The sequence below is a fragment of the Ochotona curzoniae genome, unplaced genomic scaffold, assembly GCF_017591425.1.
Source record: "Ochotona curzoniae isolate NIBS_2020 unplaced genomic scaffold, NIBS_Ocur_1.0 patch47, whole genome shotgun sequence".
Taxonomy (NCBI): domain Eukaryota; kingdom Metazoa; phylum Chordata; class Mammalia; order Lagomorpha; family Ochotonidae; genus Ochotona; species Ochotona curzoniae.
In genome coordinates, this window is record NW_024467025.1 from 161,392 (window position 1) to 184,240 (window position 22,849).

The 22,849-nt window shown below is 50.5% G+C and overlaps 1 protein-coding gene across 1 annotated transcript in view; it reads left to right on the plus strand.

Annotated features, from left to right (window-relative positions):
- LOC121168042 (WD repeat and FYVE domain-containing protein 2) overlaps nucleotides 1-3,877 on the plus strand; it is a 159,053-nt gene extending 155,176 nt beyond the window's left edge. The window contains exons 10-12 of the mRNA XM_040997808.1: nucleotides 324-454; nucleotides 1,957-2,065; nucleotides 3,369-3,877. Of these exons, the coding sequence (XP_040853742.1) occupies nucleotides 324-454; nucleotides 1,957-2,065; nucleotides 3,369-3,398 (270 nt within the window). The 3' untranslated portion in view covers nucleotides 3,399-3,877. The remainder of the gene's footprint in view (nucleotides 1-323; nucleotides 455-1,956; nucleotides 2,066-3,368) is intronic.
- The last annotated feature ends 18,972 nt before the right edge of the window (nucleotides 3,878-22,849 follow it).

Here is a 22,849-nt window from a genome sequence, read left to right on the forward strand (position 1 = left end):
GACTCTGTTATTGTCCTTATTGTGTCCTTTATCCAGCAGTGTCCCCTCTAGAGAGCACATTTGTTTGTGATACCCAACTTGAAGATGCCCTGACAATGGGGTGGTTTCTCTGTAGTTCAAAGTGATGGGGAGAGTAGGTACAATGTCAGGTGTGCGTCCTGGAGGCCTGCCTTCTGAGCACACCATGCCTGGGGGCTGTGCCTTTACCTAGGGCTCTCTCATCAGGCATCTTCACCTGATTGCAGCTGGTGGCCCCCTAGTCGACCAGCAGGGTGGGGCTCAGGCCGTGACTATAGCCAGCATGTCTTCTCTCCTCCCTCTAGCACCATTGCCGCAAGTGTGGGAAGGCTGTCTGCGGCAAGTGCAGCTCCAAGCGCTCCTCTATCCCGCTGATGGGCTTTGAGTTTGAAGTGAGGGTCTGTGACAGCTGCCACGAGGCCATCACAGATGAAGAGTAAGTTGCACAGTCTACCCAACCAACTCCTGCGTTGAGGGGGACAATCTAACAGGAGAGCTACTCTCAGTGCTCCAGCTCAGACCTCTAGTGCCCTGACTTAGAGTGTAGACCATGGCATAGCCCTCCTGTGCCACCAAAGGATTTGTGTTGCCTTGTGAGGCAGAAGAGAGAATACACTGAAAGAATTCTCTGTGCTTGTCCTAACCCCAGGGGTACGTGCATTTAAAGCTGATTTGTCCAAAAGTGCAGTGGCCCAAGGCTCACTTTCTAGCCCAAGCTGGGATCTGGCCAGGAAAAAGCTAAGCTGCTTTGTCTAAAAGAGATCAGTGTGCTAGGTTGCCCAGCGACGTAACTGCTTCTTGTCACTCCTGCCCAGCAACCTGGGACCTGAGGATATGGCACCCCCGGGGAACACTGAAAGCTGGGGGAGTCTGTTTTGTCTCTAATGTGGGCTAATTGAAAGGTGCCCTGGGTGTAAACAAGTATCCAGTTACAGCATGATCTCCTAGGTAACTTGTCTCCCAGCACTGTGGATTACAGTGAAGTCATGTGTTTTTATTTACCCGTATCAAATATAAATTACAATACCGTTGAATAAGTAAGCATTTATGTTCATTGATTATTTTCCACGCATCAAACATGATGGAGTTAATCAGCATCCTTCTCATGAATTAGGGTTCAGCTGGAACCCTAAAGATGTTCCAGCTGAAATCCTCATCTTATACACACAGCCAGAGAGTCTAAGGGACTTGGCAAGTTAAACCTAAATTGCTAGTTCTTAAAATGTAACATGACCAGTTTGAGTATCCTGAAGGTCTACCCTACACATTCAGATGCAGAAAAAGGGAAGACTATCTTTAGAAAGCCCCCACAGCAGGGAAGACACAGCTGCCCTCTTTGTCACTTCCCATCCCTTCGGCCTATTCACAATGGCACTAGCATGACCTCTAGGGCACCCAGACCTTCCAGCTTTAAAAAAGAAAAAAAGAAAAATTAAAACACACAAAGCAGATAAGAAGATAATAGCATTCGCTTATATTTTGTCTTGATGGATAAAGTGATGGGGATGGCTGGCCCTTCCTTGGGAATGATAGTGTCTTGAGCATTCTTAATTAAAGAGGCCGAAGTAGACTGGTTCACAAGTGCTCTGAGCTAGAACTGAGCAAAGGGCCTGTGGTTTTAAAAAGATTCCTCCATCACACAGGTGCAGATGGTCCCCCGACTGAAGCACCAGAGCAAGCCATTCCCTAAAGGACTCTGGGAGATTTCATCCTTTCCCATTTGGAAGACTTATCAGGATCCTTCAGCCTGTTGTTTTTGCTTTGTTTTGCTCTGTTATCATCAGAGAGCGTAAGAATAATGGAAGCTCTGAGGAGGGTTTCCAGCAGTGAAGCCATTTCAGGTGTTAAGCTGACAGTGAGAGCGTGGTGTTACCTAGCTCTCCCTCACTTATGTCATGACCCTTTACCGCACTCAGAGTCTGCCTTTGCCCTTTCCAGACGTGCACCTACAGCTACCTTCCATGACAGTAAACATCACATCGTGCATGTGCATTTTGATGCGACCAGAAGCTGGTTACTGACTTCTGGAACTGACAAAGTGATTAAGGTAAGATGCCATCTTATTAAGAAGCTTTCTGCCTTTGGCCTTAATGGAGATAGACAGGAGTACCAAGAACTCAGAGGTTATCCTTGGCAGTGAGCTTTGCCGAGAGCCTGTTAGCCTGCAAGGCTCAAGCCTGGACACCAGTTGTACACAAAGAAATAAGACATGGCTCCCGACTATGGGGGATGAATGGTCTACTAGGGGTGTAGCGGCTACTGCACGTGGCAGTCAAGAAAGTAACCTAGAAGGGAATGACAGCAGGAGTTGGGCAGAATGAGACAGTGCTGCTAGAGAGGCCTGAGGGTGGAGGTGGCATGGGGTTGAACAGAAACTGCAAGGTGGGCCCGGACTTAGCCAACAGGTAATACAGATACCTGTGAGGCTAGAGCAGTCAGTAGCGTTCATCCAAGGCCTCTCTGGGACTGTAGCAGACATGGCTTCATTGCCACATCAGAGGCCCAGGACACAAGAGCCACTCCCCAGTGTCATTTTCTGAGAAACACAGAGGCATCAGCTCACCCAGTACATGGAATGCTACCTCCCTGACCCATTCCAATTCCTTCTCAGAGGCAGTGGCAGGATGGGTGGTTCAAATAAACCCCTTTGGGGGCGGAGGCAGGGAGTGTGGGGAGGAGGCGCTATGGTGCTGCAGGTTAAACCACTACCTGCAATGCTGGCATCCCTTACTGGGCTCCAGTTCCTGTCCCAGCTACTCCACTTCCCATCCAACCCCCTACTGATGTGCCTGGAAAAGCAGTTGAAGATGGCCTGAATAATTGGGTTCCTGCACCCATGTGGGAGACCGGGATGAAGCTCCTAGATCCTGGCATTGCTCCCAGTTGAGATATGAACCAGTGGATAAAAGACTTTCTCATTCTCTCTGGCTTGCTCTCTCTTCCTCTCCATCTTTCTCTCTGTTTTTCAAATAAATCAATTCTTTTCTAAAAAAAAGAAAGTAAAATAAGCCCCCTTGGAAGCTAGCAACCTCTGTGACTTTAAGCAAGTTTAAAGTCAAGGCTGCAAGCCTTGGTTCATTTATGTTCCACAAGGCTTAAAGAGGAGGCAAGGAAAGGCCACAGCCCCTGCTTGGGGTGCAGGGTATACCAGCTGCCACTGTCACGTCTGCCAGCAAATGTTGAACGTCTTAATGGAAAAATATTTCATAGGTTGGGAAATCCTGTTTATATACAGCCGGTAGCTGCTGGTTAACTGAAGATATTTCACTTGAAGAATTCAGCAATAAGGATTGCTTTTCCTCCACATGGTTTAATTTGATTCATCCTCCATCATCTTCTTTGTTCTCCAGCTGTGGGATATGACCCCAGTCGTGTCTTGATGACTCTCCCAGAAATCAGAGAGATGGTATTTACTAAAGAAACGGTTCTTCTGGTGCACATCATGCCTGGTGAAGTAAAGCAGCCCCGTGAGGAGCCAGAGAGGAATCCGCACTGCCTGCCGCACACAGGGGTCACCCAGTGAGTGGACACTTGCAAGGGCCTCTTCCAACCTGTTCATACAATATAAAAGATGATATTTTTTTAACAAATGGTTTATACAGCCTGGCTGTGCTACCTTGTTTTGAGTATACTGAAAAATCTGTGTGGTGTGTTTTATTTGTCTGTTTTCCCGATGCTCCATTTTCCGTGTTGCTTTGCTGAGTGTGGGAGAATTAGGCCATGTCTGTTCAGGCCGTGTGGGTCTCTGTAGCAGACACAGGAGGTTCTTCGCTTCGACACGTACCATGTGGCCAGAAGCCCTTCTCTCTGCATCTCCCACACCTTCTCTGCTTCCCACCAGGGTTGAGGTGTTCACACCCTCAATCCCCATTTACACCATTGTGTTTCTGCTTTATGTCCTCATCAGTGGGGAGATTTGGAAAACCATTTGTGCAGCTTCCCTGACTGACTTCTTGAATCATCTGTAGATCATTTGTAATGTCTGACCCAGTCACGTTTGTACTGAGTAGCAATGTGCTTAGGTTTCTGCCTCGATTTTCTCCGTCTTCCCCACATTAGAAAATGCTGTGAGAAAGCTACTCCCAAGCAGATAATTGCAGAACTCAAAGCTTCAACCATCAGTGCCTGGATAAATTAGAATTCAGCTGGAGTTCCTGGAGCCCTTTATGTTGTAGTGTTCCTGACACAACTCTCCCTTACTCATAACCAAACACAGAAACCTGTGTGTTTCAGAAGCAAGTGTCTTCCAGATATGCTTTTGCACATGACATCATCTCTGACCTTGACCTTACTACCAGATTATAATTGTGCTCTGTTCCCCATCATCAGCATCTTCTTCCCTTAAAAACTGGCTTCTCCAATATTTTTATTTTAGGGTGTTTGATCAAAACACTTTGCTCATGTTCATACTAAATCTGCATGTAATCTGAAATGTAAAAGTACTGAATCCTATGGCACATGCTTTGTTCCTTCTGGGGAATGTAAAAGAGGGCTTGAAAAATGACCCCAGAGAGCACCTGTCTCGAAGGGAATCCAGTCAAGCTTGAAAAAGTGGAATATTCTTGTCTATAATGGCGCAACTCAGGATATTGAAGTCCTTTTGAAACATCTTATTTTCACCTGTAGGGTTTAAATAAGCAGCCAGCAGGTGCCAGGTGCCTGCCCCATTTTAAGCACTTTACCTGTACCACCTCACCCCATGGACACGAGGGGGATCAGCATCTCTGCGGATCATCTGGTTAAATCAAGCCTTGTGGCTACACCACAGACCAACTGCTTGTGCACAGAATCCACAGACCAACTGCTTGTGCACAGCATCTCGCTCGCCTCCGGGAGGCAGGGGGAGGCACTTTCGGTGGTAGTATGTGAGTGAAACTGAAACGCTGCCGTTGTCTTTCTGTCCCGGAGAGCAGTGTGTTCCCTTGACCATCATTCATGACTCCACCATCTAACTGGGGAAATGACCCCGAGCCATACCTCACCCCTCACACTGACCACGTGAGCTGTCCTGAAGGGAGGCTTCCTGGAGGCGTTGTAGCCAGGTCCGTGCGGGAAGCAGGGCCCGTGTGTGTGGCCCATGGGCCATGGTCTGTGACAGCCGTCGCAAGCCTCCAGGCCAGGTCGGCCTACATGACCAGAATGCTGAGGGTTGGACACACACGTACCACACGCACAAAGAAGCCCTAGCCACTCATCATCACCTCCACCTGCCCTTTCTTGCCAGCAGTCAAAGCTGTGGTAACTACTCTGAGTCTTGTCTGCATGACTGCTCCACAAGAGAGCTTTAAAAAGGGAATTACACTTAAAATATTCAAGTTTATTCCTAGAACCCACACTTTCTGAGTTGCACATAATGGAGAACTATAATGAGTCGCTCTGTTCTGTCTTCCTAAACTTGAAAGTGGCCTGTATGGGGTGGGGGATGGGGTACAGCAGTACGATGGAACACGGAGGCTCAGGCGCCCAGCAAGCCTCGTGTGTGCCCTGAGCTATGCCTGGGTGGGTTCAGGCCTCATTCCGATTGTCCCCATTGGATCACTCATCGTGGTTGCTCTGCTCTGAGACCCGGTGCTTCACTCTAACCACCTCCCCTGGCGTCACTGTTGCCCGAAAATCTCGCTCAAAGATAAGCCACTTGAAACCTCATTGGTGATGAGAATCAAATGGAAAACCACAGGTGCATCCAAAGTAGCTGTAGCTTCACCCTTTTGTTTTTCCTTGAACTTGAACTTGATGAAAAGAGTTGTCATACCAAGTACCAAATGTACAAGTTTGTAATACTGTGAATTCTGGAGTTGTGCATCAGGGGGTCTCCATCCGTGTTCCTAACTTGCTGGTGTTAGAGTTCTACCCAGTGTTTGTGGGGGTACAGAACCTTTATTCGTGGGGAGTGAAAGCTGGCACCAGCACGTAACTTCCCCCACATGTCTTTTACCTTGTTGGGTATGCACTTTGCACATTTACACATGCTTTTGCTCTGCTACTTAAATATACAGCAGCTCTGCCAAACAACGACTAATGAGGCTTCGTGGAGCAAATGACAGAACCTCACATGTCACACACAGCGCTTCTGCTTGGTGGGAAAAACCAATCAGATGGTTCTAGTTCCTTCGAAAGGACAGTGTTAGAGGAGCCTTCCACTGCCTGCATGTTTCCTCAGTAGCAAACATGCTTTTAGATTAAGTCCTGGAAAAAAATTTTTTTTATATATATAATACAGTTAGGTCCTGGAAATCTCACACCATTTTATTTGGGGTCGGTCAACCATAACATATTCCTCATTTAATTATTTGAATTATTCAAAGCAACACAGAATCACAAAACTGGAAAGGATCTTGAATTCCCGAATGTTCCAAACAGGAAACACTTTAGTGATACAAGCAGGCCAACAGAGGCAAGGAGTAAGCAAGAAAAATCTTAAAGAATGTTTGTTTCTCAACATCAAGTAATGGCATGCATGGGAGAGACGACTTGCAGTGCCTTGAGACAGGGAGCTCTGGAACCAGGTCTGTGCCTCTTACTGACACGCATTTGACACTGCTTGATGGCCCCAGCCCTGTGGTTAGGAGTGGGCGGGTTCTATCCGAGGAGGAGATTATTGCAATTTTTCATCTGTAGAAACTGCCTACACTCATCCCCCAACAGTGGCAAAATTGGAGTGACCTCCAGGGGCTCTGAGAATGCACCTGCCCCTGTTTGTTGAAGGCCCCGGGGAATGCTGGGGTGTGCAGCATTTACCTCTCCCAGGGAGCAATGCCTCTTCGTCACTGCAGATTGGCTTCTGAATGGCAGGATTTCTTTTTGGCTAAACATGAACCAACTCTTAAAGCCCGGATGTTGGCTTTTTTAAATAAAAGAAGAGCTCCAAAAGTGTCACGCTTACTGGAAACAAATATTCATTAAATGAGGGTCCTTTGTTTTGCCTGTTTGTAGCAGTATAACTGTAAATAGGTAAGCTCGGCTCTTAAAATTTATGTGTTAAAGTAAAAGAAAGCATTCTAATACAGTGCTATTTTGCCCCTATTTAAGACAATGTTAGATTAAATTGTTCCAACATGATTATAAAAATCAAGGCCACTTTGAGCTCCCAGTTTATCTAGAGGATCCCTAGATTCTAGTGCAGAATAACCAACTGCTTCTTGGATGTCAACTGTAGATCCAGGCTGTTCCCAAGGCAGTGGGTTGTTCTGCCACTGAGGCCTCATAGACAGTGGGGAAATGCATCATTTGGCACAGGGTCCTTGAGGCGATGGTATAAGGCCCCGCCCACAGCATCCCCAGCTTGGCGGCATGGGGCTTCACAGAGGAAAGGCCTTCCAAGTCGGAGGGGGGAGTTGGAGGGAAGAAAGCAGTTATTGCAGGCTGCAGGAACAGCACTGACCCCAGGAGTGCACAGGGACCACATGGGGGCTGCAGGAGCATTGCCTGGGAAAACCTTGCAGCTCAGCCATAGTCCCACAGCCCGAGTCACCACTGTTAGCTGTGGCTGTCCCGAGGTCCTGGGGAAGCTGCAACACAGCACCCCAGGAGCTTCTTACAGAGGTTCAGTCCCTCGTCAGCCCTAGCTAGTGTGCTCTTCCATCTCTCTGGAAGTACCCAGAACTGTCACCTGAGAATGACCCATGGTGACTAATTCGTGGTCTCTCTCAGAGGCTGAGATGGGGCTAGATACCATCACATGCACCGCCGTGGGCCTGGAAGAGCTTCCAGAATAACCCATGGCTGGACAGGATCAGCTCAGCTGCTCCACTTTCAAAAAGGATAGACCCTGACTCATCACAGATCATTCTAGACTCATCTGCAGCACCACGTGTTTTGGTGCCAGGGCAGCCACCACTGCCCTCCTCTCTCCCTCTTGGCCTTAGCTTGATTGGTCTTGTAAGTAGTGGATCCTTGGAGTACAACGTGAAAAATGTGGTCAGTCCTCATCCCAGTGCCACCTGCTAAGTGCAAGGGAATGATTTTTCTCAATTCAGCTGTAATCTAAAGGGCTTGTGGCAGCCACAGCCTCAGAGACCTGGCTCTGCTAAGGCAAACACCCCCTATCCTCTCCTCCAGCCACCACCACCATTCTGGCCTGGGGTGTGGCTTGGCAGTGCCTATTTCCTGCTGTGACAGCATTTGCCTTGCTTCTTCAAGCCCCAAGTCTCCATAACTAGATTTGGAGATGTCGATGTTCATGTTTAAACTTCAACTCAACTCTCAGCGCCAAGAGCGATAGTCCAGCCCACAGGAGTTTCAGTATGCATTTTCCCGCCTTTCAATTCAACAGCCTACTTCTATCCCAATTACAAGGACAGAATCTGAAAATTGTACCATATATCCTAAATTGCAATGAGAGGCTCCCCCTTTTTTATTTCTTATGCCAGGGCCCTTTTTTTTTTTCCTTTCTAAGTAGTTGATAGTACCTTGCCTGAGAAGTTGGGAAGGAAATTCAAGTTTTGAGTGAGCAATGGATTTGATAGTCATTCTTTAGCTGCTTTCCAACCCTGTGGTCCCATGTTCCCATGGATCTGGTTTATTATTGGATTGGCCTAAGCCACTCGCAGTGATGGGACCACACAGATGTGGCTGATAGCTCGGGCAAATGGGAGCCAGTCTCCATGCCCTTGTAGCTTTCTGTCACATCAAGTGAATTCCATTCTGGATTTCCCTATCAGCCTAGGGCTTTAGGTTTTAGAAAAACCTGGTGAAGATGGAAGTTCCTGGTACTATGTCATTATAAAGAGGTACCTCAAGGTATTCTTTGTGAGTCTGGAAGAATGTCTACTTCTCACAAGAGGAAGTGTCAGGGAGTTGCAGGTTGGCTCAAGGACCTTGATATTTGTGATTCCGTGTTTCTTGTTCCTCTGGGACACACAAAAGAGTCAGCTACATAACTGACAAGAAGGGGAAGTGGTTTGAAAATAGTATTTCATTTTTTAATCATTTAAAGAGATGCAGCCTTATATCATATGGTATGCCAGTCTGAAATATGGACCAAAACACTTGTGTCACTCTTAATTAACCATTGTAACCTTATATCTTTGTTCTTACGTTTGTTTGCCTTGCTTTTCAAATGATTGCTTTTGAAGGTACTGTTATTTTTGGCAAAAGAAAGTCTTTCTATAAAAAGTACAAAAACTGTTACTAACTGGACAGCCAGGGGGAGGTGCTAGCCCCTCATTAGTGCCTGCCCACCTCTTTGTTCATAACCAGGGACATCCATTTGGCAGGTCTGCAGGGCTGTGGCCCACATCTGGACCCAGCTGCAGTGGGCTTGTTGCTTTACAGATACCTTTTTCTTTTCCTTTTATGGAATGAAGAGATGCCCCCAAGGGGCCTAGGCCTGGCTAAGAGAGTACAGTGAGCATGGAGCTGCAAAAGGTTCCTCCAATTCCAGCTGCACCTCTCCTGCATCGCTGGGCTCTCTCTCGCTGGCTTCCCCCAGCCAGCCTCGGCGCTGAGCTCCTCAATGTGCAGGCAGTCATCAGCCAGCCTTGACTCCGGTGTCAGCACGTCTGTAGCCAGCACTGCCTCCTGACGCTGCTGGGCACTGACAATGTGTTTACCCCACTTGCTCGACCACTGTGCTGCCCTCTAACCCAAGTGAACCCGTTGTAGCCACGACCAATGTCAGACTCACAGTGCGGCGTCGCCTCCATGGTGTGAAATAAATCTCTGTGCAAACCTCCCTGTGGTTGTGGTTATTACACTCACACCTTCGCACATCCCACTGGGGGTGGGGATAGTGTGCAGGCCCCTCCCTTCCTGCAGCGTGCTGTCCAGACAGCAGGAAGCAGAGCCACCTTCCTCCACATCCTGCGAACACAACCTGTAACCTGGCCTTTTCATTCTCGTTGACCTGCATGGAAGTCTGCTTTTCCTTTGTTTAACACAAACTTTTCAAACAAGGAGAAAAAGGACTTTGGGCAAATCCAGCCAGGAAAGCTTTCTCTTTCAAAAGCTGTGAAGTCCATGTTATGGAGAAAGAAACAGATGCAAAAAAATCAAGTAGAGAAGGGGCCAGCTCTGTGGCACAACAAGTTAAGCCACCACTTGCAACACCAGCATCCCATAGAGGTGCTGGTTCAAGTCCCAACTGCTCCACTTCTAATCTAGCTCCCTGCTAAGGCAGAGGAAGGTGGCCCACGTGTTTGGGTCCCCACCACCCACATGGGAGACCCTGATGGAGTTCTTGGCTCCTGGATTTGGCCTGGCCCAGTCCTTGCCGTTGTACCCATTTGGGGAGTGAACCAGCAGACGGAAGTGGGGTGGGGGGTCAGGCTGCCTTGTAAATAAATTTAAAGATAAAAGTCTAGTGACCTGCACAGCATGGAGCAGCAGCCAGTGAGGGTGACCAATTTTAGAAACAGAACTTGTGCAGTCACAGGGCCCCAGCAGGTGCACCCGGAACAATCCTTCCCTGGATCCAAATGTCTCAACGCCCCCCCCCAGGGAGCTGCGCCCATCTGTCCTTTCCTCTACTGTGGAGCATGAACCACGTCACCTCTCACACACCAGGAATCTAGGCCCATGGATTCTAAACTGTCCTTGGTTTTGTTAGAACTTTCTCTGATACCACTGAGAGAACGTGCCCAAGGCAGCTCCGCGGAGGAGCTCTTTATCTTAAACTCGTGTCCAGTTGACCTCATTTACATTCATGGCCACAGTGGCATGCTCGGGAGCTGTTGCAGTGGTTTGTCCAATGACACCTAGTCTATACCTTCCATTGTTTTCTAAAGCAGTTCTTTCTAAGGCAATTCTCTCTTTAAAAAGAGAGGGAGATTTTGCTCCCATTGGTTCACTCGCCAGATGGCCAAAACAGCCTGACCAATGCAAAAACCTGGAACTCCCTCCAGGTCTTCCAGGTAAGTGTCGCTGGGCCATCATCTGTTGCTCTCAGGTACATTGGCTGACAGCTAGATGGAAGCATAGCAGCTGAGACTCAAATCAGCACTCCTATGGAATTCCAGCATAGCAAGACACAGCTTAACATGCTATACCACAACACCTGCCCCTGGCCTGGGTTGTTGAAATCTGAGTCAGCTCTAGCAAGATTTCAAGAGTCTGTCCTCTGGCTGGTGAAGAGAGCATTCAAGCCAAAGGCTCTTGTGTGGGAACTGGTCTCTGATCCACACGTAAGAGAACGCAGAGACACATGATGGCAGCAGTATGCATCACCCTCTGTCTGCTGCTGCTGCTGCTTAGGCCCTGCCCATCACTGAGTGCCAAGTTAGGAGGGCCCATGGGTGAGGCTCCAGGGCTCAAGGCTGTGAAGGGAGCAGCTAGGGATGTGTTTTAATAGAGTCACAGGCAGAGGCCATACACAGCTGAGTGGAACACTAGACACAAGGGGTGGCAACCAGTGTTGGAGGAGGGGCACATGTGGGCAGAAGGGGTAGGAGTGGATGCCATACCCACCATCTTCTGAGCATCTCAGTGATCATAGAGCCAAAGGTGGTTATCTCATTGGTGGGGGCGGGCACTTTAGCACTCCTGGCATATGCCCAGATCAGGTGTTTCAGACCACATCTCACACCTGCCTCCTCTGGTCCCTGGCCCATAGGAACTCACCCTGGATAGAGAACAGAACCTGAACGGTAACCTGTTCCCAAGGCCTTGGAGCAGGAGCACACCTACTCCCTCACAATGCCGCTGCACAACTCCCAGCCACCGTTCATCCCCTGACCCGGGCCCCGATGATGGGAATGGCACACCTTCACAGGACCCTCCAAGTTCACAAAGATGAGGGCTGGTGGGGCAGGTGTTTGACACAGCAGTTACAACACAACTTGGCAGAGGGCCTGGGTTTGAGTCCCAGCACTGTTCCCAAGTCCACTTCCTAGTAAGTCACACCGTGGGAACATGGAGCTCAAGGTTTGTACACACAGGAGATCCTGATTAAGTACCCAGTGCCCTGGCTGTTGTGGGCATTGGGAGGTAGAAAAATGGAGGGGAAATATAACCAGTGAAGCCAGGACATAGTCACAGAGCAAAGGGGTTCAGCCCATTCCCCAGTCTCCAAGGGGAGGATGCAGTTCAGGCTGAGCTCTTGCCTCTCAACACTATGCCAGCGGCCTTGGGCCAGAGAGGACGTCACCATGAAAAAAAGACAACATAGGCTTCATGGTGACCACAGGGGCGAGAACAAAGATGAGCAGTCCAGCTCCTGGCAGTCTGTCCCCAAGCCTGCCATGGTGTGGGGCCTAATATTGGCAGTCTCCCAGGGTAGCTGGTTAGGATGGCATCCTCAAGGGATATCTTTCTCTCTTTTTTAAATTATTATTTACATACTTCAAAGGCAAGAGATACACAGGGAGAGAGATCTTCCATCTGCTGATTCATTCCCCAAATTGTCCTAATGGCTAGAGCTAAGCAAATCTGAAGTCGAGAGCTTCTTCCAGGTTTCCCATGTAGGTGCAGGGGCCCAAGGCCTTGGGCTATCCTCTATTACTTCCCAGAATATAAGCAGGGAGCTGGAACAGAAGTGCAGCAGCCAAAACATGAACTGGCACCCATATGAGCACCACAGGCAAAAGCTTAATCCATGCCACAGCTGCCAGCCCCAGAAAAAGCAGGATGTGCTGATCACTGAAAAGGAGGAATTTGAAACCTGCCACACCCTTTAGACACGACACCTGTCCCCATGCCCCGCCCTCTGGGGCCGCTAAGACCACAGAGTCATTCATACCTGTGAGGCATGGTGGGCACTGGGTACTTCGATGGCTGACAGTGACTGCACAGTAACCAAAGATTTCTCATCCTGCCATGCCTCACTGCCCACAGTGCCTTGTATACCAGTTCTCAAAGATGTTGGCCTAGTGTAGGTGGGGGCTATCAGCTGCTGGGGACCTGAGCTGAGCGTGTCCCCCAGTGGCAAGAATTGGGAAGCCACACTCCCCAAATGCCCCCAGATAGTCAGCCCCCAGCATATGTGTGCTAGGAGAGGGCACGTCTCCGAGCCAGAGCTCTGCGGAGTGCCTCGCAGCACCCAGAGGCTTCTAAAGTAGACTCCTAGAGCGTGCCAATGCCATGTACCAGGCAGTTCGCCATTTCCAGAGTCACAGCTTCCAGTAGCAGCTTCCAGACCTGAAGAGAGCACCTTCACACAGGAACCCCCCTCACATGCACGCTGCCTCCTGCCACCTGTGCCCAATGGAACAGCATTGTCCTCCATCTCTTCTGCTCAGAATGAATTCCCAGGGATGTCTGTGTGCATTGAAGCTCTTGGCACGGCACGCAGGAGGCTGCCTGAGCTGCCGCATCCCACACTGCAGAGCCTGACTTCCAGTTCTGGTTCTGCACTGGATTATAAAGATCAATTTGTTTATTTGAAAGAGTTATGAAGAGAGGGGGGAGGGACAAGGAGAGAAAGGGAGAGATCTTCCATTCACTGGCTCACTCCCGCTTGGCCAGGGCTGAGCCAGGCCAAAGCGAAGAACCAGGAACTTCATCTGGAACTCCCACATGGATGGCAGGGGCCCAAAGACTTGGGCCATCCTCCTTTGCTTTTCACAGGTCATTAGCAGAGAGCTGGATAGGAAGTAGCGCAGTCAGGACTCAAACTGGTGTCCAGAAGGATAGCTGGCATTGCAGGCAGTGGCTTTAACTGCTATGCCACAACACTGGCCCTGCTTTGTTTTGGATGACAGCTTCTTGCTAAAACACACCCTGGGAGGAGCAAGATGGATGGAGTTATGAGCTCCTGGCTTCTGCCAGGCCCAGTCCCAGCTGATGCAGGCATTTGGGGAGTGATCCGGAAGATGGAAGATCTCGATCTTTCTGCTCTCTCTCTCTCCCTTTGTCTGCCTTTCAAATTAAAAAAAAAAAAAAAAAGGAAGGGGATACAGTTCATACACAGGAAATTGCTCGTAAAAAAGTTGGAGAGCTCCTCCTGGGACACTAAGGCGGGACCATGAAAGGTCCCCGCCTTCTCCAGCAGTAGTGGTACCCACCTGCCAGGGACTGCAGGGACACTGAGACTGTGCTTGGTCCCAAGTACCTGCTAACCTTGGTTCATCAGGGAGCCTGGGGAGCTGTGGAGCGGGCAGATCCACGCTCCCTCCTGCTGCTCCAGTTCCCTGCACGCCTTGGCACTCCTCAGTGTTCACCTATACATGCACTGCTCATTCTTTCCCAAAACCTGGGGAGCAGGGCGGGGCCCCGGGCTGTCTCCCAATGCCCAAGCTGCTCCCACTGATGTCCCACAGCCCTGTTCATTTCTCTTTAACAGGAGAAGGACAACGTGAGTGCCCTCACTCACCAGGTCACACTTTGATTAAGAGGACCCATTAGACCCTGTGTCCCATCCTTCCCTACCCAGACACTACACAAGGCAAACTGAAGGCAAAAACTCTGCCTCTGATCCCAAGATGCCCTACTCAGATGCAAATGAAGTGACTCTCCAGTCTTCCTGACACAGTTGGAGGTCATTCCTTGGGAGAGTCATCCCCAAATGAAATAGCAGCTCAGTTGTAAATGGCCCTGACACACCAGGAGTGTCAGCCAGGCCATGGCACACCAGGGGGGAATGGGTTGCCAGGTGCATCTGGGCACACTACTTGCTTGGTCAGATCCGCTTGTGGCCCCTGCACAGGGTGAGGGGTGAGCAGGAGAGAGAAGGTGTCTATAGAAACCAGGACAGGAATGGGCAGCAGGTGCACGGAGCAAGACCCAGCCTCACCTGCCACAGGCTGTGCAGTAGGTATGACCCCTTCATGTCCCCTTCCTCCTGAATGTACCCAACACCAATCACAAAGGCAGCAGTGCACACACCTCACCGCTCCAAGCAGCCCTGGACATCACACGCCCTGGACGGCCAGGCACTCCCAGAGGGTGAGGTCTCCCGGCTCACTGCTTCTCAGCTCCTGGCCTGGGCTACCACTGAGCCATTAAGGTGGGAACTAGCACCTGCCTTCAATGGAGGGAAGCCTTGGACAATGCCGCAGTTATAAACAATAAAGATCCAGCATTGGCACCTCATAGGAACATAGGTTGGAGTTCCAACTGCTCCGCTTCTGATTCAGCTCTCTCTTAATGCATCTGGGGAAGCAGTAGAAGGTGGCCTGAGTGGTTGGGCTCCTGCCACCCACATGGGAGACCCAGATGGCATCCCAGGCTGGTGACTTTGGCACAGCCCAGCCCTAGCTATTGTGGTCATTTGGGAAGTGAACCAGCAGATGGAAATGTACTTGCTTTCTCTCTTTCTCTACTTTTACCATTAAAATAAATCTTTCTTAAAAAATAAAGATTATTACACATGCTTTCTCAAGCCTCAGTCATGTTTAGGCTGTGTACTGACCAGTCTCTACTCGCAGGCCTCAGCCATGCCTAGCAGCTGCTTTATCTCCAAGTCACCCTGGGTGACAGGAAGATGCCTGGCTGGCCCATGTGGCAGGTTTGACAAGGGGCAGCTACCAGGAGCCAATCTCGGGGAGGGAATGAGCAGAACAGGGTCTTTGTAGAGCACACGAGTGGCAAGGGCGGGGAGGCAGTAGGCCAGGGCATCCAGAAACAAGAAGTGAGCTGTTGGCATCATACCACTGCTTCACCTGCGGTGGAGTGCTCGTGCCTGAGTGGTCACACCCATCCTGCCCATCCTCCCAGCAGCAGCCAACTCTGGACTCTGTAGACTCTGGACTCCCTTCCTGCCCATTAGTCAATACTGAACACACATGTCCTGGGGAGCCAGGGTTGCTCCTGTGACCTCCGTCCAGCAGGCAGCCCTCAGAGAGAGGTGAAGATGGCATCATGTTCATGTCCCTGAACTGGGCATGTGGGCAAGGCTGACTCCTGACTCTGTGGTCCAAGCTTCCACCACTCTGCGTGGGCTTGAGAAATGCCAAGAACAGAGGCGGCCACGCCTGTGGCTTCTCCCTGGAGGGTGGCAAGGGCCCACCCGGGCCTTTGCAGGGCTGAGCTGAACTCCCAAGGGAGGAGTTCAGATGATGCTCAGCACCCTGGGAACATCCCTGCTCCAGGGCACGAGCTCGCACAGGCACCTCAGCAACGAATAGCAACCTTGGAGCCAAGTTCTGTACACGGGCCATGGTTTCATTAAATTCCATCCTCTCTCTCTTAAACAAACAAACAAAAAATGTTGTTTATTTGAAAGGCATAGAAACAAGCGAGATCTCCCATCTACTGACTCACTCTGCAAATGTCCACAACAGATAGACGGGAGCCAGGTCAAAGCCAGGCATCCACGTTAGGGGCAGTGCCCAAGCACCTGGCTGTTTAGCTGCTGCTTTTAGGCTCAGGAAGCAGATATCCCAGGCCATGACTCTCCCTACTGCGCGACAGTGCTGCTCCCCTTCCCCCATTGCCATCCTTCCTGGCTGAAGCTCAGCTGAGTTCTTGGCCAATGCCCAAATGCCACAGGGACCAAAAGGAAATATCCTGACACACCCCTTTCTTCCACCTATGGGGCAGCACCTCTGCCTGCTTGCTGCCTTCGTGGCAGGTGACCAGGAAACTGCGGGCTGAGACAATTCCATTAGTGTTCTGCAAGGCAGTGTTTGGCACAGGTGCCACAAGGCTAAAATCCAGATGGCCGCAGAGCCCTTCCAGCTCCACGCAGAACCTGTTCCTTGCTTCTCCAGCTCCGCCACCCTGGGCCGCCTCGCAGGCCCCTGCTGCCTTCACCAGGTCTCCTTCCCAGACAGCAGCACCCTCACCTGCCTCTTTAGAGAACCTGAGGAATGGTACCTGGCCCACCGGGTTAGTACATGCCCCTCTCAACGCAAGATCCTTAGCAGCTCCATCCACCATCTGCTGGGTAAAGGGGACAGTCACAGGTTCCAGTCATTGGGATATCAGGGAAGGGAGATGTTATTCTCACAATGGTGGCAGGAAGGTAGCTTATATAAGCAGCCCTCATCCTACTTGCTGATTTGTGTCATTCCAACCCTTCAGGACAGAGCAAGCCCTGTCAGCCTGTCCCTTTCCCTTTGAGAAGCAGGGTGTCCAGGAGGCATGCCCACAACTCCTGACCCAACTGCCTCTTCCACTGCCCTTGGCCTTGACGCTTTCCTAGTAAGCTCAGGGCGGTGGGAGAAGCCCTGGGTTTGCACAGTCCTTGGCATGGCTGCCTCTCCCTTTGGGACCTGTGGACAGAACTGGGTTCTCCCAGGGTGGGCACAAATACTCTCTTGGGACAGCTACATGATACACCTGCCCCGGCTGCCAACCAGGAGAAAGGGTCATTGCTTTCAAGTCACCCCAAAAGGTCAGCTCGCCATGCCACGGCTGTGTTCTTTCCCCCAGCTCAGGGATCTGGCAGGATGTAAGGGGATGATACCTAAGCAAGGCAAAGGCACTCCACGTGAGTGAGGGCATTGAGGAGGGCAAGGTAGGGCCTTAGCACCTGAGCTGAGTGAGCAGCCACGGTAGGGGGCTGGGGGGCAGTATAGCAGGTCCGTCATCGGGGACTGGGGGGACACAGTGTCAGGCGCATCGTGCAGACTGGTGAGTGTAGCTACTCCTTGCTAGTTTGCAGCTTCTCAGTCTCATAAGGTTTGACCGCCCTGGACTGAGAAGGAACGCCTGTGGCCTCCTGTGCTGAGAGAAGATGCCTGCACAGAGGAGTGCAAAGCCACGCAGAGGGCCCCTTGACGGAAGGAGAACTGGAGGCATACATAAACCAGGGGTCTATGGAAAGTTCAAGGACAAGGCATAGCGTGCAAAAATTATGCACGGGGTTCAGAAAGTTGACACAAAAATGAACCTCCCTTTGAATTCCATTTTCCACAAATTTTGCTGAAGTATCCTTGTACACATGTCTTATCTGTGAATAGAAAAATGTGAATAGGAAATTTAGCAATACTTCCTAAATCTCAAGGGTGGGATTAGGAAAGGCTTATTCCTTTTTTGCTCTACTTTCTGAACTGTTTGGATTGGAATGCTTTCACAATGAGCATATAGCTTTATGATTATTTTGCAATCAAAATATATCCATAACTTTTTAATAGAATAAGAGAAAACATCATACTTGACACAGAGACATATTCATAATATACACAAACTAGAAGTCCTGAAGTAGCAGGAATAAAACAATTCCATTTTTTGAGAGAAAAGAAGTCAAACAGAAGAAAAATGTCTACAAGGATGATATGTTGAAGCACTAAGATGTGTAAAATGCTGATCTCTGGTGGAATTGTCATGTCTGCACTTTTTTCATAATGCCCATATTACTTTTTAAATGATATCTGTTTATTTGGAAGGCATAGTGACAGGGAGAGACAGAGAAGACAGAGCTCTGACACTTGCTGGTTCCCCAAATGCCCCATCAGCAGGACTGACTTCACCCAGGTCTCCATGTGAGTGACAGGAACCCAAGTCCCCAGGCCATCACCTGATGCCCCAAAGACACAATAGCAGATGATGGATGGGACTCCAGGCACACTCAGGTGAGATGTGGGAATCCCAAGCAGCAGCGTATCCTACCCAGCCACAGTGCACACCAGCACCTCCAAGGTGGGAAGAGGGTGGCTAAAGCCTTTTACCCCAAAGACATATGGGAATCCAGTCAGAGGGAGATGTGGGAGGCCCTGGGATGCTTTCTGAGCTGCTGTGTGAGCAGTTCCCTCCACGACTTCAGGCACTTTGGTGCATGGCTTGGGTCCAGCCAGCAAAGCATACTTGGCTTGGAGGGGAGGGCCCTGCCAGCAGAGCCAGGTCCTGCACTGGAGCCCTGGCTCAGTCAGCAGAGTGTGGACAAGCAGCAGGGCATGGTCAGCCCTGGTCACTTCATGATGCTGGCCAGCACACTGCGCAACCTCAGAGGATCCTGTGGTGAAATCAAACTGTGTGTCCATCCTGGGAGGACTAGTAGGTCCTCTGGGCAGGCCTGTTGCTTCATGGCTGGTTTGGTCCTGAATAGTCCCCAGCCCAATTTCTCCGCAGAGTGTCCTGCCTTTTCCGTGGCCTCTGTGGGTTTGCATGATGTCCTGAGCAACTCTTCACCTCCACGGAGGCATCAATAATACTTTCTTGGTGTCCACAGCCACTGGCCGTCTCTGTGATGCAGCCTGCCCTGGCCAAGCCTCCTAGTTGATTGCTCAGAGGTAGGGACTCTGGCTCCCTGCAACTGCCACTTGCCTAGAGCAGCCCTCTCACCTCCAAGGTGAGTGACCCAGGAGACGCTCACAGGTTTTGCTTCCTGCTCCATGCTCTGTCAGCAAACACCTGCAACACTTTAGCGTCATCCACAGAGGGATTGTCTGGCCCCCACTTGCCCTTCCTCCAGGGCACCCCAAGTGCCAGGTGCAGGCACTAAACCAGTAGGGAGACTACCCAGCTCCTGGCACTGGGGCTTCTAGGGATTTTGGAAATCTCCCTTTTCCTACAAAGAGGTCTTTCCCCTGCCTTCTTCCTCCTTCCAGAAGGGGCGGTGCTGAAGCAGCAGGTGTTTCTGCGCAGGGCAGGGGAGGAATTCTTCTCTGACAGGCACCTCCCGCCCCAGCTGACTAGGAAGCTCCCTCCCCAGCCATCAGCACCTTGCAAACCCCCAGCCGCCCTCTCAGAGCCTTTCTTGTACCATCTCAGAGTCTTTTCAGAGAGCGCAGGAATCACCTGCTGAAAAAATGACAAAATATGTGTGAGGAAGATATGTGTGTATGTGTATGTGTATATTTATAGTTCAAAAAGGCCACATAAAGTAGGAACTTAAAAGATGTGTTCATTTAGTGTCTTTAAAGTCTATGCACAGTGTGCCTGAACTATCTGAAGACCCCGCCCCTTGCAGGCTAAATGAAGCTAATCTTTAATGGTTCTTCCCACAAGCCGTTTGAAGTCTGTGCATATGCATTGCATGCGTGTCTGTGTATATGAAGTTATTAAGACCACTGGAATCAGAGAATCCCTAGGAGGTTCAGCCAACTTGTCCCAGGTCCCAGATGAAGAAGGGACGCCACGTCTACCCTCTCCTGCGTCACTAACCCACACCATGTCTCAGCCAAGGCACCTGCCCGGTTGTTTACAGATCAGGGACTGGTATGTCTGGCGCCAGGTGCTCCCTGCCCACCTCCCACAGTCTCAGCCACAGGCCTGTCATGAACACCTGTGCCAACGTCACTCTCCTGCCCTCAAGTCCCTCAACAATCTGGTTTCCCCACCAAATACGGAGGAGAAAAATAAAAACAACCTGATGTGCCGCTTAGGGGGATAGATTCCAGCTGCACATCACCCATCCCAGCCACAAGCTCAGAACTGAGTCTGACACTGGGCCTGGCCAGCATCTGTCCTGTGGGGCTTGACCCCCTTGGGGAGAGTGGACTGCCTCAGGATGATAGGTGACACAAACCATACACCAGGCCATCCCTCCCTTGGGAGCCTGGAGATGCAATCCTGGAGCTGGGGCAGCTGGTCTACCCCACAAGTGTGGCAAAGCAGAAGGCCTACCTTCCCCCGAGCAAGACATAGATGGACAGCAGTCTGCGAGAGGCCCACGTTCACCCCAGCAGCTAATGCTCTGCTGGGCCGCCCCTGACCTCCCAAAGTCCAGCTGTGCCTCTGCGGTCGGTTCTGTGACAGTTGCCAGTGGAGCTGCTGACACACCCCTTCCTCTTAGGCTAAGTGGGTGTCCACTACCTAGAAGCGAGAAGCTGGAAAGACACTCTGACTCATCCTAGCTAGGAAGCCTGCAGGTCCCTCCAGGGGCTCAACAGAATGCCCCTGGGCAGGTTCCGTAGGCACTGGCTGAGGCTGTCTGCGAGGACCGGCTCAGTCACCTGCTTTCTTTTAGACTTCCCAGCAAGTGTCAAGGTCGTTGTGAGGGGGAAGAGCATGGATTCAAGGTTTTGATGAAAGATGAAAAGGAAGCAGCAGAGCACGGTTCCCCAGGGTTAGGAGGAGTAGCTGCCCTGGGTAGAGGGGAAGCAACTTCAACTACTGGAAAATGTGTCTGAGGTGAGTTCTGTTGCCTGTAATAGGGGAAGCAGTTCCACATCATTATGACTCATTAGTATTTTTCATTTAAACAATGCCTTCCTTCCAAGGAATCATTATGTGGATGGAGGCTCTCATTACGTGGAAGAGATTGGGGAGCAGAATTTATGTTGGACAGTCTTCTAAATATGGCAACAAGGATGTTGGTTACATGGGTGCACCAGCTGAAGCAAATCTCCCTTAATAAACCAATTAAGAAGGGCTGTAAAACTCTGTCCAGGGAAGCTGTGCTGGAGGAAAGGGGCCAGGAGCACCTGCCATTTCACTAACGCCATGCTGCCAGCCTCCAAGTGTGAAGCTCAGTGCTCTTGAAATGATGTGTTATCTTAAGAGTGATGGATGTGGGCAGCATTAAAACATTTATTCATTTAAAAGGCAGAGCTTGAGAGAGAGAGAGACAGTGTTAGCTTTTATCGCCACAAACCCAAAAAAGCCAGATACAGTAAGTTACACAGGAGATATTCACTTCAGCAAGGGAGGTAGCTGTGGAGAGAAAAGGGAGCAGAAAGACAGACACTGGGGAAAGAGAGAGTGAGGGAGAGTCTGCCGGACTGCTCCCTGGTGGGAGACAGGCTAGGACCACTTTCACATGGCCGAGGGACCCATGAGGGAAATCAGCACGCAGGGTGCACAGCACTGGGCTTTGTACCTCTTAGGTGCGGAGGGTGGGGGAAGCAGCAGCTCCTCAGTGTGAGCATGCTTGTGGCCGTGACGTCAGCATGGCAGGTGTTGACTCTGTGCAGACTTGACATGTGGAACATTTCTGGATGGGAGTGTCTGTTTGACCTCAGCAAAGACAGCACTGAGGCTGGTGGAGCTCTCTTTTATTGTTTGCAGCCAGCGGGAGGCAGGGAGAGATAGACTCAGTCTGCTGCTTGGTGCTTCAAGATTACCAGGTGTTCCTGGCTTGTGATAAGTTTCCTTGTCTTTTTTTTTTTTTAAGACTTTTTTTTTTAAATTTTTTATTGCAAAGTCAGATGGACAGAGAGAAGAGACAGAGAGGAAGATCTTCCGTCTGATGATTCACTCCCCAAGTGACCGCAACAGCCGGTGCTGTGCCAGTCCAAAGCCAGGAGCCAGGAACTTCCTCCAGGTCTCCCACACGGGTGCAGGGTCCCAAGGATTTGGACCATCCTCGATGACTGCTTTCCCAGGCCACAAGCAGGGAGCTGGATGGGAAGTGGAGCTGCCGGGATTAGAACCGGCACCCATATAGGATTTCGGTGAGTTCAAGGCGAGGACTTCAGCTGCTAAGCCACCGCGCCGGGCCCTCCTTGTCTTTTGATGCGGTCAGTTCCTTCAGGATTTACTTCTGCTCAGCCTGCGAGACAGAGACAGAGAGAAGGAGAGAGAGAGAGAGAAGGAGCTTCCGTTCACAGGTTCGCTCTCCGATGGCTCCAATGGCTAGGGCTGGGCTACCATGCGCCAGCAACTCCATCCAGATCTCCTACCAGGGGAGCAGGGGCCCAAGTCCTCAAGCCATCGCCTGCTGCTTCCCAGGATTCGTTAGCAGGAAGCTGGATTTGGAAGTGGAGCAGCTAAACCACAGCATGGCACTCCGATAGAGGATGCCAGTGTCACAGGTGGCAGCTTAACCCTCGACAGCACAACACTGGCTCTAGGAATCCTTTCATAAGAGAAACAGATACAGAGTAGTTTTAAGCTCAACACAGGAAAACCAGAGTTTTCTCATAAGAAGTCTGCAGGGCCACCCTGAATTGAAAGCTCTTTGGGTACAGCTGGTGGGTTTTGCACTTCCTCCAGCTGGCCTCTGCTGAAGAAGATCCTTGTCCATCCATCCCTGGAAGTGGCTGGCAGCAACTCTCCGAGTGCAGGGAGCTGCTGCTGTGACTGTCGCTTGGAACATCTGCTTTAATACAGTCATGGAGATAGGGACCCACTC